Source organism: Nanorana parkeri, unplaced genomic scaffold (assembly GCF_000935625.1).
Source record: "Nanorana parkeri isolate BGI_ZX_2015 unplaced genomic scaffold, ASM93562v1 scaffold772, whole genome shotgun sequence".
NCBI lineage: Eukaryota > Metazoa > Chordata > Amphibia > Anura > Dicroglossidae > Nanorana > Nanorana parkeri.
The window spans coordinates 806,016-822,672 of NW_017307040.1; the positions used below are offsets into that span (position 1 = coordinate 806,016).

The following is a 16,657-nucleotide window of genomic DNA, read 5'->3' on the forward strand; positions in this document are numbered from 1 at the left end:
TTTAGGCTGGGATAGAGTCGGGAAGGGTTAAAACTCCCGCGAGTTTATTTTTTGCTGCCTACATCCTATTGGGGACATTTCCCTACACTTCCTGTCCCAGGAACGCGACAGGAAGTGGTGGGAAGTCCCTACAACGTGAGGGACATTATCCTCTTAGGCAGCTGTCATTGGAAGGTGTCCCCATTGAACGATAATCACCCACCGCCTGTTCTGGCAACAACTGTAACATTTTGGATTTCTCATCACTTTCTGTCTCGGTGACGATGGTCACCAGGACAGATGGACAAAGATATTCTACCTAGCGTGGGACAAAGACAGCAATAAAAAAAAAAAATTGGCCTTTCCCATTCTATCCATGATATGCATGTGCAAACAGAACGTTTTCTATTTCACAAGCAGCCTGCACCTCTTTTTCACATTTCACTTTATCTTCCAAAGGCCTACTTACAGAGCTCAGTAGCTCAAGCTTAAATATATACAAAGGAAAGAGTCAGAGCAGTGACCCCTCACTCTCCAAGAGCATGAGCTCACATCTTGGTCTCACAGTCATGCTAAGCACATGACTTCCCGGACTATTGGGTTAAACTCCAAAGCCAAGTCCCTGTGACCTGCATCCCTTATTGTTCAAAAAGAGCAGAAAATCAGTATTTTGTTTTATTTTTAGGTATTTATATAGCGCTGACAGTTTATGCACAGCACATTCACATCAGTCCCTGCTAGGGATGCACCGATACCACTTTTTTTAAGACCGATACTTTTGATCAAGTACTCGCAGATACCAATTACTGTCAGGAAGCAGGGGGTGTTACCTCTACTCGGGGACCACGGGCACGGCGCAGGGCAAGGGTTCCCCTTCAGCTCGGTAGAACACCTGGCGCCCGAGGTGCAGGTGCGCATGCGCGAGCCATGCGGCGTGGGCGCATGCGCAGTACGCAGGCTGCGCGCCCATCCCCGGGAGCATAGCGTTCCTGCATCATCTGGCTATCAGGTGTGAGCCTTGCTGGGGGAGGTTCCCAGTACACACCTTCCATCTTCCTCGCCTGTCATTGGTTCCCGGGGAGGGAGGCCTCCTGGTTGCCTCGGTGACCAGGGGGTGGTTCTACCTCCCCTGGCTATAAAAACCTGGCCTGAGCTCTGGCTTATTGCTGAGTTATTCCACCTTATGGTGAACACCTAGCCTCCCTGCTGATCCTCCTATTGCCTGTTGCCCCTGTGTATCCTTCCCGATTACCGACCCTTGGACTGTCTTCCGCCTTTGAACCTTCGCTGCCTGCCTCGACCCGGATTGGACATTGACTACCCCTCTTGGATTATCCCTAAACTTGTACCGCGTTTCTGGACTGTCAGCTGCTTATTGCCAGTGGGTTCCTCATCTCACTACTAGGTACTGGGACGTCTGACAATTACCGATACTTTTTCTTAAAGGGACAGGTCACATTTTTTCTAAAGCAATACAAACTAATGCTTTAAGGTCACTTTCTTAATATTATGATTCATGAGATGACGAGGGAGCATGACGCCGGCTTCCCGGCCAATCAGAATGCCGGGCGCTGCGCCATTACACGGCGCCCGGCTTCCGGATTTGCTAGCTTCCGGACCAATCGGGAAGCCGGGCAGCGCGTCATTGCACGCTACCCGGCTTCCTGATACAGGAAGTACTCATGTTAGGTATCGGAGCATTTGGGCGAGTACGAGTACTCACCCAAATACTCGGTATCGGCACCGATACCGATACTAGTATCGGTGCATCCCTAGGCCCTGCCCTCAAGGAGTTTACAATCTAAGGTCCCCATCTCACATGCATACATAGAGGGCCAATGTAGACAGGAGCCAATTAACCTTCCAACATGTCTTTGGAGTGTGGGAGGAAACCAGAGTACCCGGAGGAAACCCACGCAAGCACAGGGAGAACATGCAAACTCCATGCAGATAGTGTCCTGACTGGGATATGAACCAGGGGCCCCATTGCTGCAAGGCAAAGCGCTAACCACTAAGCCACTGTGTTGCCTTATGCAGACACCATGGGGGCAGGTAGGTGATCAGGCCTCTGACTAAAAGCAAACCCTGCCCAACCAAACGCCCAGATTAAATTTTCATGGTTGATGGCAAACAAGGACGCTTGGCCAAGATATACCATGTCCGGCTGCCATCTGTAGCCAGCTTGATCTCTTTGACCCTGGAAGATTTGAGCAATCTACCAGCAATCATAACAAGCAATCGCTTGCTCAATGCAATATCCAATATAAAGACACACAAAGCTCTCCGCCACTGCAAGGTTGTGCCCAGCTGGCATCACCCCCATGTAAAACTGTTGTTTCCATTCACTGCTCACAAAATGAAAAAAGGGGCGAAGCCACGACGTAACAATACGCACCTACGTGTCCTACAGAACACTGAATCCTTATCAGCCAGGTCCACCTCCTACAGCTAATGACATGCACGCTCATTGTTCAGCCAGAAACGCGATCCCACTCTATTGTGCCGAGCAGAACATTTAAGATGCCTGGCCTTCTTATATCTGCTCTGTAATTATGCAGCTCAGAGATCATGTGACAATCCCGGGAACGGAAGCGCGGCGAGAAGCAGAAGCCTGAGAGTTATGGGCACTGATGAGCATAAAACGTTCATGTGACCTGCCAGGCGTCACAAGGGCTGCCCTAAGTCCATAGAAACCCATTCATTCCAGGGAATATGGGCTTAACCCATGAGAGTTTAAAGGAACAGTCCACTCAAGCAAAGTGACTTAGGGACGGAGCCCGACTAAGTGGCTCTAATCTTCATCCAGCAATGATCTCCTGCTTGTGGCTGCCCTTCTAGCCAAATCTGACAGCGGCTAGTATCCTATTTTTCGGAATGGTCCCCAATCAGGATCTTTGAAGAATGCAACGTGGAGTTCACTGGTTCCAGTCCTGCCCCATCTCTGAGCTGAGCGTAGCCCCATCCACAGTAAAGAGGGAGGTTGCACAGAACCATGTGACAAGACGACACAATCACACCCAAAAACATGGTGGGTAAACTTACCTGCAGAATTCCCATGCCACTCAAAGACTCGCCCCAAAACCCTCCCACAACGGGGTCTCCCTTAGTTCAAAGCCTGACACATTCAATGACTTTACATCATCTAACGGGGGCGGTGACGCCATCATTTGGCTTTAACAGCAGCTTTGGGCCAGGCTGGGCATTTTTAGGACCTGTTCGCTTCAAAGAAGAACTCCAGGGAAATGTATTTTTTAATCCTTGCAGTGTAAAGGTTAAGTTCTCCTTTTGGTCTAAGGAGGAAAATAAAGTTATACTCACACGAACCTCGGAGCCGGCTTGCTGCAAGACTTGCTCCTGGATTCTCTTTCCCCCCCTGAGGTCTCTGAGTCCTCACGTTCTATATATTGTGAATGCAATGCGAGGACGTCGAGAGCCATCTCTTCAGCGGAGGAGGAGTCAGGCTGGAAGAAGCGATGTCTCGTCTGGTGGCTCTGAGGATCAGGCGAGTATAACATCATTATTTTCCTCCCTAGATCAATGCAACCCCCTGCAAGGGTTAAGACTCATTTTCCCGGAGTTCTGCTTTAAGCAGGTCTGGAATTCCCATGTAAGGCCCCTTTCACACAGGCAGCCCGATCGGGTCCTCCTGTCAGTTTTTCAGGTGGACACGATTGGATGCCCAATGCAAGTCTATAGGCAGCGGTGTGTAAATGGACAGGCGTCCGTTTACACCTGGTTACCCCCGGCTCTGGCCAGGTCCGGAAAGACAAATGGATCAGAGACAAGTTTTGCTGGACCCGATCGTGCTGAATCCGGGGTAATCTAATGTAAACGGAGACATGTCCATTTACATCCGATTCCCCATAGACAGACATGGGGTCCGGTAATTGCATTTGTGTTCCTCCATCGCAAGATAGAACTGTACAGACACGAATGTCATCACAGCGGCGACATCTGCTCCGTACTGCTCCTATCAGGAAGGGATCCGTGCACAGATCTTCTCCTGATCAGCTTGTGTGAAAGGGGCCTAAGTCCACAGGAATGCAAAATTTGCTTGAAGCAGGTCAACTGCAAGTCAAAGGGAGTTCAAGTGCACCCGTTCACGTATTCAGAATGAGCTCAGAGGCGTCTCGGACTGATACCAATGACACAAGCCCGAAGCCCGCCAACACAAGCCCTTAGGCCTCATTCACACTGCTTAAGGACACCAGGACCCGCATGGATGTGCTGTTCGGGTGTGCGCATGACAGCGTACGGCAGCAAAAGGTTTCCCAGCACACTCACCAGCCAGCATGCAAAAAAACTTGTCTCACCGCTAAGGTTAAAAACAGAGGTTTGAATACACTTCTTCTGCAGAAAATGTGAAAGCCGCACAGCTGCGCCAAGGCTCCTTTGTGTAATGCGGTCTGAACTCTAAACTATGAGAGTCTCCATCTTGGAGCACATGCGGCAAAAGATAGAAATGGGTGCAGGTTTGTCAGGAGGAAGCCCAACCTCCTTCAAAAGGCACAGGGACACACAAGGGACCCCGCACATCACAACGGCAGCTGCGATCCGCCATGCGTCACTGCACCAAATCAGTCAAGCAAAACAAACGTCAAACGCACTCATCAATTCGTCACCAGCTTTACAGCAAGGTGCACATGGAAGGGCCTTATACAGTACCACAGCAAAAAGTTTCCCAGCACACTCACCAGCCAGCATGTAAAGCTTGCTATAAAGCTGGTGAAGAATTGATGAGTGCGTTTGACATTTGTTTTGCTTGACAGCGTACGGGCCGCGTCCTCCCATAGTGAAGAACAGGCTGCTACACGCAGCACCTGTCCCTCCCGGGAATGGGCCGTGTGCGCTGCACCCGAGTTGGTGCAGTGTGAATGAGCACTTATAGCAGGGGTAGCCAAACTCCGGCCCTCCAGCTGTGGTGGAACTACAAATCCCATGAGACATTGCAAGATTCTCACAGCCACGAATCCCGGGGAGAGAGATGCATCATGGGATTTGTAGTTTCACCGAAGCTGGAGGGCCGGAGTTTGGCTACCCCTGCTGTAAGTGATAACAACTCAATTAATTTATTGGGTCAATAAATTAATTGACTTGATCATCTGGAGTGCCGGTTACTTTTCTTATACGTTATGACGGAGGCACCCGTTGTCGCTGCCGCCCCCGCCCCGCTGTATTGGGGATCTTTCCGGTCAGGAGTGCGATGGGACACATGGACTTCTGCATACACCAACTGGTTCCATTCATTTTTGTTGTTGTTTTTTTTTTTTTTATTTCAAAGTAGAATTATGGATATTCCTTATTGTACCACGGCAGCTGAAACCAACATTCGCTGCAACAGAGGACTGAAGCTTTGCAGGATTTCTGATTTCTAATACATTGTTAAATGTAAAAGGACCTATTCATGTCTAGATCTACTCTTCAGAATATTATTTCTAAAGAATATATTTCTGCTGATCCTCACAGGCGGCTGGCCGGTCTAAGGTCCTGTGAGTGATCACGTCCTATACAGTGTATAGGAGATGAGTCCGATGAGTCATTGGATTCTTATACAGTGTATAGGAGATGAGTCCGAAGAGTCATTGGATTCTTATACAGTGTATAGGAGATGAGTCCGATGAGTCATTGGATTCTTATACAGTGTATAGGAGATGAGTCCGATGAGTCATTGGATTCTTATACAGTGTATAGGACATGAGGATGCCAAGGGACAATCCACCGCTGGAGGGGGAGGAGGAAACAGGTGGCAGGGACTGAAGTAGCAGCCAGTCGGCTCCGAGGTTCAGGCGAGTACATCTTTTCAATGTTCGTCTCTTACAGGAAACGAGCGCTTACCCCTTGCAGTGCAAGGGTAGACCCACTGCAAGGCTTAAGATTAATTACGCCGAGAGTTCTTCGTTAACTTCTCTTATTTTCCCCATTGTGGTCTGTTAAATAGACCACTGACATAATTTGCCATATATAAAGCAAAAAAAAAAAAAATCACTGTTGCTGTTGTCAGAAATTCAGAGCTCTCCTGTGTCCCATGCTCTCTTGCCTGTCTTATCTTAAATAGAATATTTAGTCCTCTCTGTTTACATCTGGGTCTACAAATCCGGTTCCATTCATTTTGAGAAACCCAACTGTCAAAACTGGTGCTGAAATCTAGCAGAGCCAATCAAAAGGCTCCCCATGACTGATCTGCACACCAATTCCAAATGTTTTGGCGCTGATAACTGTAACGTTAGATATTTGTGGCTATAAACTGATGGAACGCAACAAAACCAGCCAAGTACAGACCAGCCTTAGAGAGGTAAAGGGCCAGGAAATGGTTCAGCTTGCTGGGGAAAGACAAAACAGAAGAGGAGACGTCCTTTAAATCAGACCAGGAAGGTAAGCAGATGTACAGGGGCCAGTGTCTGCTTTTAATATCAGATTGAATTGCTTTTTCCAGTATAAAAGGGGATGTATCATAGTTTTGTATACATTTTATTCTATATTTATTATAATCATGGCTGAAAAAGAAAAAGAAAACTGATTATAATATATATATATTTGTGGTCAGAGTCCCACACGCTCATGAAGTGTAACCCTCCTACCAAATACAAACCTGGAGGTGTGTCATGATTTAGGTGGTCAGTAATACCAAAATAAGGGGGCATACTCTTGTGAATTTAAAAGAAAGGGGGAGGGAGGGTCTGCTGAAACGAGCGATGCAGGCGAGTCACCTCCCCATCTAAATAGTGAGATGCCGGTTCGAACTCCTCCCACAAATACAGCTAATACTTTAGCCTTTAACATACGGTATATATATTTGAATATTTTATATATGATGCAATGTTCTATCCAGCCACCTGGTGGAGCTGTAGTCCCATTTTCACATCATGAGCAGCTCAAAGAAGCCTGCTGTTTACAGGATTCACTATCACAACAGTGACTCCTCCCATATCAGTAGAACACGTTTTCAATCAGAGACAGGGAACCTCAAAGCAAGCTTTCTCTGTGTTGTCTTTAGCTAACTTATGCTGCTTGGGGAAATCCTTTGTTGCATCATAAATGTTTATATGTAATACAAAGATTGTAGATCATAAAAAGAGAGATAACATAACAGTTTAAAAACACAAATGTACAAAGCAAAAAACTGCAATAGCATTGACACAAGTCCCTATAGTGTCCCTATGGACACTGGAAGCTTAAAATCTGTGTCACCACTCCACATTCTGTAACCAGTCATGCAGCCTCAATGTCTCCCTATCACAGGGGTGGGCAACACCGGACCTCCAGCTGTTGTGGAACTACAAGTCCCATGAGGCATTGCAAAACTGACAGTTACAGGCATGACTCCCAGAGGCAGAAGCATGTTGAGATTTGTAGTTAAAGCACAGCTGGAGGGATGGAGTTGCCACCCATGCCATACCGGCAATGCAAAATAAAGAAAGGCAAAACAGCCCAAGGACATAGTCACAAGCCTCCCCCGTGCTCCTTATGCAGTTCATTTTCATGTCTTGTACACACAGATAAGCCCTTGTACAGCCTCCAAACCACTGACTGCTGTAAGAGGTACTGAAGTGAAGGTCACACTACAGGCAGGTGCTGAGCCAAGGAGGCACCACAAACCATGGGGCTACAACAAGCAGGTGTTGAGGCTACTAGTACGGCTCATCAGTTCTGGTGCAGCGAAGCTCCGACTTTCAATCAGGGGTGTATTTGACAGGGTGACAGCACAACTGGGAGACAGTTGTCACCCCATAACAGTTGTCACCCCATAACAGGAAGTGCCTGAACAAGGACTTCTATTTTAGGATTACCGGGTAATATTTTAATGAAAGCTGCAGATTGTAAAAGACTGAGCTCAACTTTTGGCACATTAAAGGTTACAGGAGATTGTTGTGATTGGGTTTAGATCTACTCTAAGGTCTCCTAAAGTGTTCTGAAAAAGGAAACCTATAGAGGAAGCAATGGAGTCGCCATATTTAACCTCTCCTTATGAGAGTGCTTGTTCCTTATGGTAATGCTGACTTCACTCTATTTGGCTCATTACATATTTATTCCAGGTCAGTGACTCAGAAAGTACTGAAGCCACGGGCAGCTAGCACTTGTAGAAGGAGGTGGTAAGCAATGGCAGGTGCCATACTTCTTTTAGCACAGGTCTCCTTTAAGGGCCGGTTCACACCACAAAGTCTGCGTTCCTGAATGTTCGGCCTCTGGAACACACGCCAGCCACCTCCATTCAGGGGCGGGAGGGGGCATGGCGATGCATTGAAGTCAATGGCACCGCATACACGCCCCCCCCCCCACGCGATCGCCCGCACACGAACGCGTGGCACAGTAGTGCCTGCGATCCAGTCCAGTGCAATCTGCAAAAATGCTGCCAGGCACTGCGGGCGGGGGGAAGTGGCTGTGGTGCCATCGACTTCAATGCATCGCCATGCCCCCTCTCACTCCTGAAAGCAGGGACCCGGCCGGCTTGCGTTCCAGAGGCCGCAATGGAACACAATTTCTTCCCCAGAATGCAGAGCTCTGTGAAATGTGGTCAGAAAGTGACCCTGCCCCACAATGTGATACAGCTGGCCGTCATAAATCGTGAGGAGCCTATGTTTGGGCACCTGACAATATATATCTGACTGATGGAAAACACAGGGTACATGTATGGGGGTGTATAGTCACTCTATGATAGTTATGTGTGTTGTGGTCAATGCTTTGGAGTTGTTTAGAGCAGTGGTTCTCAACTCGTGGGTCGTGACCCAAAAGTGGGTCGCGACACCCTCTGCAGTGGGTCGCGGCACAAACCTCTTTTTAACATGCATTAAAATATTGTACATAGTGCTTTGCGTGGTACCCTAAAAGGTCCTTTATATCCAATATTTAGTGGAATTTGTTATTATTTATGTTGTTTGGGTTGGATGTGGTGCTTGGATCCCTTCTTTATCCCTACATACGTCCCTTCTTTTTGGGGATACAAAAAGTAATCAACAACCAGCACTGGTTCGAACCATTTCCCACTTTACAATTATTATTTTTTTTACATTTTGCACTGGCATTTAATAGAGAACTATGGGGTGAGTGTTTTTCACGGGAGGACATGTACTAACCTCCTCCTGTGACCCAAAACTCAGTATATGGCGAGCTATTGCCCGCAATATACTGAGAGCGCTACAGCTGGGACTGACAGTCACTGCTCACTGCAGGGAGACGATTGGAAAGTGAGCGAGTGATGGTATGTGTTCGCTCACTTCCCGATAGAGCTGACCTGTGACAGCTGCTTTGTCACAGGTCGGCTCTCTATGAGGATGAGTGGAAATCACTCCACTCATAGTTCTCCTTTAAGACCTTGTGCCAAAAATAAACTTGCAGCGCACTGACCGGCAATTTTCTTTTTGCCCGGGAGTCACGGTTGTGCCGCACAGCTGCATACAGCCAGCCTGTGGAAATCATTGATAGACTGGCTGAAGCTGCGGCTGTACGGCTATATATGCAAATCCCATTGCTTACATGAGTACAGGGAGTTACACACCGGCCCATATGCAGAGGGTCTAAGTTTGAGGCAGTGCCCAAGTCCTGTTTGCATGTAACCAATGGGATTTGTGTATATAGCTGTACAGCCGCAGCTTCAGTCAACCTGTCATTCGCAGTCGTGCAGCAGAACCATGACACCCGGGCAGAGAATGTCCGATCTGTGTGTTGCAGGGATATTCTTGGCCATATGCACAAGGCCTTTTATGCCACTCCAAACAATCTTTTTTTAATTTTTATTATAAAGAGGGGAAGGGTTAGAACCTGTGCCAGGATTTGATTGCTTTTTGTGTCCCCCAAAGAAGGTAACTACCCTGTTTCCCTGAAAATAAGACCTACCCCGAAATTAAGACCTAGTACCATTTTTGGGAATTGCTAAAATATAAGACCTACCCCGAAAATAAGACCTTGTTGCAACCTTTCCCAGGGCCGGTGGTGGCATAAGGGGGAACTTGAAGCGCCGCGGGAGAGAATCAGCGGTGCCAACGAAGCCAGCACTAGAGGAAGTGAGGTGGCAGCGTAGGGAGCAGAGCCACATAAGCCGATGCCTCCTCTATAGCGCCGGCTCCTGTCACAGGCGGAGTGATACCAAATACACTCCGCCTGTGAGCAATCTATATAGTGAAAGCGCGCTTCGCTTATTCTGGTTACCAAAATGCTCTTGGAAAGCTACAGCATCCCTGATCACCCTATTCTTAACTTTGCCATTTTGGATTATTTAAATTTGGATTTGCACTAACTTTGGATTGTTGTACATAAAAAAAAAAATAAGATCCCTACCCCCTAAAATAAGACCTAGAGTGTTTTGTTTGAGCCAAAAAAAATATAAGACAGTGTCTTATTTTCGGGGAAACACGGTATGTACGGCTGAAAAAAAGATCCAAGCACCACATCCAACCCAAACCGCACACAGCCGTGCAGCAGAACCGTGCCTCCCGAGCAGAGAAGGTCGATCTGCGCACTATACGGCCATTTCTGTCCGGGCCCATGAGACCTTACTGATAGCGTTAAGAGAATCTGAGACTTCACAAAAAAATAAAAGCATTTCTGGATATCGAAGCGTACCTCTTCCTGGATGTACTGTAAGAGGAAGGGAGATGCTCGGAGATTGTCCACGGGAATGTTGAAGAATCCCTGAATTTCTTTTTGATGCAGGTCCATAGTAATGAAGTGCGTTAAACCTATTGGAGGAGAAGAGGTAACAGTGAGACGAAGCAGGAAAACACTAGAGACTGGAGACACGCACGCTCCCTATTCTCCCTCCCTTTCTAAGCTGGACTTCCGCCTGCTGACTCTTTGGTTAAACAAGTTCTTAAATTACACAAACACCAAGATCCAAGTTTATACAGAGAGAAGACGGGCTGAACAAACACGCATTAATGCATTCCTTTATAGACAGAGAGCCATGCAGAGAGCCACGCAACCGCAATACTTGAAGCGCACGTGAAGGCAAGTCGTTCAAAGACAAAGGAAGCCACAAGGGAGGGGACGGTGTCCACGTGTCCTAGAAAGGACATTGGTCAGATTCCATCCCATATGGAACAATAATGGCCGGCTTCTGTTATGTGTATGTAGATAAAATGAAAGAAAACTATTCAGAACATTCCTCCAACACGTGCAAAATTCCCCAATCTGTACAAAGAAAAGTTTGTTGATCTGCCTATGTCCTTGGGATGTTTTGTCTTTCTTTACTCCATCCCTCCAGCGGTGCTTTAACTACAAATCCCAACATGCCTCTGCCTCTGGGAGTCATGCCTGTAACTGACAGGCTTGCAATGCCTCATGGGAATTGTAGTTCTGCAACAGCTGGAGGGCCGGAGTTGCCCAACCCCTGGATAAAAGTCGATGGAGAGACCCTCCGCACTCCCCACAGCAGTCCTGGCCAGATAAGAAAAAAAGTGGTGCTCGCAGTGATGAAAACCAGCTTTGATAAATTCCCCTCAGTGCCTTTGCTGCACGCATATCCCAACTGGCATCGTCAGCTCTGTCTGCTGGATTACAGAATGCTGCCCATCACCACCCCTCTATGCCTCGTTCTGGGGGACCAACATCAATGTCTGTGCCTTTGCTACACAGAAATCTCAATCAGCACTGCCAGCCTTGCCTGCTGGACTACATAACCGCTCCTATACGCACCCCTCAACGTGTATACATTGATTTTTGACCGGGCACAAATATGTTGCTTCTTTGAATCCAATCCAATAGCATGCCCCCACATCGAGGGTCTATTTATTAAGCAATCGGACATTCACCAAACATTGACTTCAGATGAATCTTCCTGGTGCAGTGTTTGATTCACCGCCAGTGAAAGTTTAGTTAAAGTCAAATTCTGCTTTATAAATATGTCTCGTAGTGTAAGAAAAAAGCTTTTGGGAGATGTGGTTCTGGGGTAGTGCCTACCAAACCGAGAACTAACTTCTCAGCTGCTGCCTCTGCAATATTGGAACAAGCCTTGTGATTAGGGATAAACCAATAATGGTTTTCCGGTATCAAGTACTGATACCGAGTAATGATACCGGTGCTTCCGCTGGCACGGAGCCGGCTTCCCGGGCAATCAGGAAGCCGTAAGTAATGACCCGCCGGAAGCAGGCTCCATGCTAATTGGCCAGAAAGCCGGCTTCCCAGCAAGGAGCCGGCTGTTCTGGCTTCCTGATTGCCCGGAAAGCCACTTTTCCGTATGGCACTGTCGGTCAGGGGAAATCTCCCTCTGACCAGAAGTTCCGGTATCGGGGAAGGTATCTGAGCATTTGGGCAAGTACTAGTACTCCCCCAAATACTCAGTATCGGTGCATCCCTACTTGTGACGATGTTGCAGGGAATAATAAAAGCGGTTTCTCCCAGTAGGGATAAGGTAAAACAAATACTACTGGGACATGATGTAGAGCAAGATAGAGGTATCAGGATACATTTGGGTAATGCCTGGACATGCACTTTAAATCTAGTCATCAAGTGCACACAACAGGTCATTTGATTCATTGAGAATAGCTGGTGACTCGCTCAGAGTAAAATGGATGCAATGTCACCCAGCACTGTCCAACAGGAGCAGGGAGAGAATCTACCTCCCTGGGGCTTCCTCTCTTTGCTGCTGGAGGCTCAACAGAGTGGCAAGGCATAGAAGGGTGAGCATAAACAGCTGGGGAAAGGAAAGGGGGAAACACACCTCAATCTTTTGCTTTGCCTTGCATGGCTCACGCATATCTGCCAATATAGGTAAATGGGGCGGGGGGGGGGGGGGCCCCTAAATCTTTTGCTTTGCCTTGCATGGCTCACGCATATCTGCGAATATAGGTAACTGGGGGGGACCCTAAATCTTTTGCTTTGCCTTGCATGGCTCACGCATATCTGCGAATATAGGTAACTGGGGGGGACCCTAAATCTTTTGCTTTGCCTTGCATGGCTCACGCATATCTGCGAATATAGGTAACTGGGGGGGACCCTAAATCTTTTGCTTTGCCTTGCATGGCTCACGCATATCTGCGAATATAGGTAACTGGGGGGGACCCTAAATCTTTTGCTTTGCCTTGCATGGCTCACGCATATCTGCGAATATAGGTAACTGGGGGGGACCCTAAATCTTTTGCTTTGCCTTGCATGGCTCACGCATATCTGCGAATATAGGTAACTGGGGGGGACCCTAAATCTTTTGCTTTGCCTTGCATGGCTCACGCATATCTGCGAATATAGGTAACTGGGGGGGACCCTAAATCTTTTGCTTTGCCTTGCATGGCTCACGCATATCTGCGAATATAGGTAACTGGGGGGGACCCTAAATCTTTTGCTTTGCCTTGCATGGCTCACGCATATCTGCGAATATAGGTAACTGGGGGGGACCCTAAATCTTTTGCTTTGCCTTGCATGGCTCACGCATATCTGCGAATATAGGTAACTGGGGGGGACCCTAAATCTTTTGCTTTGCCTTGCATGGCTCACGCATATCTGCGAATATAGGTAACTGGGGGGGACCCTAAATCTTTTGCTTTGCCTTGCATGGCTCACGCATGTCTGCGAATATAGGTAAATGGGAGGGACCCCAAATCTTTTGCTTTGCCCTGCATGGCTCATGCATATCTACGAATATAGGTAAATGGGGCAGGACACACACACACACCTAAATATTTTGCTTTGCCCTGCATGGCTCACACATATCTGCGAATATAGGTATATAGGTAAATGGGGGGGTGGGGGGACGACCCTAAATCTTTTTTTACTTTGCCCTGCATAGCTCACACATATATGCGATATATAGGTAAATGGCACCCTGCTACCACTATGGGGAGACAGAATGTACATACATTGGTACTCGGACTTACCAGCTTTACACAGCATTGAGGCCAACAGCTTGGAGACAATGGAGCCCCTTTTCCTCATCTTACACTGCTTGCTGTAGGGGAAGTAAGGGATGACGCCGCTGATCGTCTTTGCACATGACGTCCGGCAGGCATATACCATGATTAATAGCTCCATGATTGTGGTGTTCACATCTCTGAAATAAAGAGAGAGAGATAAGCAAATGAAATCAAAACTTTACGCATCATTTAAAAAAATATCCCCTCCCCAGCTCCTACGTCCTCTTCCGGTGCCGGACCTCCTGACACCAAGCATCTTAAAGACGAAGTTTAAAGCACTTTAAAAAATAAGATTTTGTACATTCTTTAGGCTCAAGAAATTCCGAGTGTACAAAAGGTGCATGAGGAGGAGAGACGGACAGAAGATATTTCCAGTGTTAAATGAAGGAAGGCCTCTCCGTGACCCTTGATTGCTCTTGCAGACCAATTGTAAAGGAGACTAGGGACCATATACTACTCAAGGGTTACTGGGGATGCTTTCCCTTTTCAGACAACTCTAAACTGTTTCTGTAGATCAGGAGGAAGGCAAACTCCGGCCCTCCAGCTGTGATGAAACTACAAATCACAGCATGCATTTGCCACTGGGAGTCATGCCTGTGGCTGTCAGAGTCTTGCAATGCCTCATGGGATTTGTAGTTGCACCGCAGCTGGAGGGCCGGAGTTTACCTACCCCTGCTGTAGAGGCCTTTCTTTAGCATTGCTGCCTTTTCAGACATCCCTGTGCATGGAGACTTAGATGAGCTTTTCAAAGTCATTAGTGTTGGGGGCTTGCATGGAAGTTCCACTTTAACAGTCGTATTAAGCCAATATATTTAAAGCAGAACAATGGCCTCCCATTAAAAAAAATTAGTGCTGCAGCATTTTATAAGAGCGCCTGCACTTCCAGTTCAGTCTTAGTCCCCCTGCAAAGTCACACAAATACTTGTTGCTCTAGCCCGTGTGGTCCACCTAATGCAGCTTCCTGTGATGAGGTGGCAACTAAGCTCCTCTGCTCCAGAATGCCAAGCAGAGTTGCCACTCCCATGTAACCTGTGCCTGCCTGCACTACAGTGAAGCCCGTGACACACTGCACGCAAAGCCGTGCAGAGCGAAGCAAAGCTGTCTGCGTGCAGTGTGTGAGGTGAGTGCAGGCAGATGATTGACTGCACCTTCAGCCAATCGGCTCGTGCGTAACAACCGGCCAGACGTCGCATCCTGACGCGCGGGTTTATACACGCGAACCGATTGGCTGAAGATTACATTTTTCATCTCACAAGCTGACGTGCCAGGGAGAAAATTACATGACACACTGCTCGCAAAGGCAGCGCGCCACCGATCCGCGTGCGGTTTGTCACAGCCTTTAAAGGAGAAGAGGTTGCAGGGGGGTTGATCCAGAAGCCTGTGGCTTGTCAACCACGCCCGCTCCTGCCCACTGCTTCCAGATTTACATCAAAGCCCCTGCTGCTGAAACCCTCCCACTGTGAGCTGCAGTGTCTGGGAGGGGGAGTGAGTGAGACACAAAAAAGCATTTGCTCAGTTAGAAAAGACAAAGTTGATTGTTTGCTTTATGAGGATTGTGCATCACATAGTAACTGGATTTGGTAGTTGCTTAGACCAGCCTTTCTCAATCAGGGTGCCATGGCACTCTGATGTGCTTCCTGACTTCCTCAGGGATGCCTCAAAATTTTGGGGTGGTGGGACTGTGATGTGAAAGGGGCAATGAAGAATGATGTTAAAGGGGGACTCCTGATGTGAAGGGGGCTACTCATGCAAAGGGTGACTCTGATGTGAAAGGGGTTACTGATGCCAAGGGTGACTCTGATGTGAAAGGGGTTACTGATGCCAAGGGTGACTCTGATGCCAAGGGTGATCTTGATTTGAAGGGGGGCACTTCAAGGCAGTGGCGGAACTACCGCCGGTGCAGGCGGTGCGGACCAGGGCCCTTTGTTCCTTAGCTCCGCCACTGCTTCAAGGTGAAGGGGGAAACACACGTTTTTGGGTGTTTTTGTGTGGGGTCCCTCTTAAAATCTATGACATTTTAGACTGGGGTGCCTCGAGATTTTTCATACTTTTAAAGGGCGCCGTGAATAAAAAAAGGTTGAGAAATGATGGCTTAGACTATCATTGAGGAGAATGTATTTCTACTTAAAACTACTACACAAAATTGTGACACTGAGCAATCCATAGGTGAACAATGCTGCGCCTCTGGACGTTACTAACAGACTCTCGATCAGGGCTTTGGAAACCGCCACAATTTGCTCCAACAAATCCCTATACAAGGCTGTAACTGTGACTCATTACAGATGATTACACAACGTTCCTTATGGCACGAGCTCCTATTTTTCACTGTCATCGCAGCCAATATTATTGAGGAGGCATTAACTCTAGCTGTAATAAAAGACACATATTGCCGATTCTAATGTGCCGTTCCAAATGGGAGCTATTATGCAGTTCCAGTCGACAAGTCTTATCCATCAACAGCTAATACAATCCATCAAACACTACAACTGTGCTTAATAGAGATGCACCAATAACAGTTTTTTGCTATCGAGTACCGATATCTTTTTTTTGCTACTCGCCGATACCGAATACAGAAATCCCATTACGGAAGTCGGTCCGCATGTAGTGACTCGCCGCCCAGTTTCCGATTAGCTGGGAAGCCGTCTCCATACTCCCTCATCACCAGGTGACGAGGAAGCATGAAGCCGGTTTTCTGGCCAATCAGGAAGCCGGGGGGTGGGTAATGACTCGCCGCCCGGCTTCCTAAATGGCCGGGAAGCTGGCTTCATGCTCCCGCGTCACCAGGTGAGGAGGAAGCATGGAGCCGGCTTTCTGGCCAATCAAGAAGCCAGGGGGGGGGG

General features: G+C 47.8%; 1 protein-coding gene across 3 annotated transcripts in view; it reads right to left on the minus strand.

Moving 5' to 3' along the window:
- The window catches only part of PRPSAP2 (phosphoribosyl pyrophosphate synthetase associated protein 2), a 42,182-nt gene that overhangs the window by 15,560 nt on the left and 9,965 nt on the right, over positions 1-16,657 (minus strand). For all 3 annotated transcript variants that reach the window (XM_018564679.1, XM_018564678.1, XM_018564680.1), the window contains exons 4-5: positions 13,782-13,954; positions 10,537-10,652 (exon numbers count right to left, since the gene is read on the minus strand). In XM_018564679.1, coding sequence (XP_018420181.1) covers positions 10,537-10,652; positions 13,782-13,954 — 289 coding nt within the window. The remainder of the gene's footprint in view (positions 1-10,536; positions 10,653-13,781; positions 13,955-16,657) is intronic.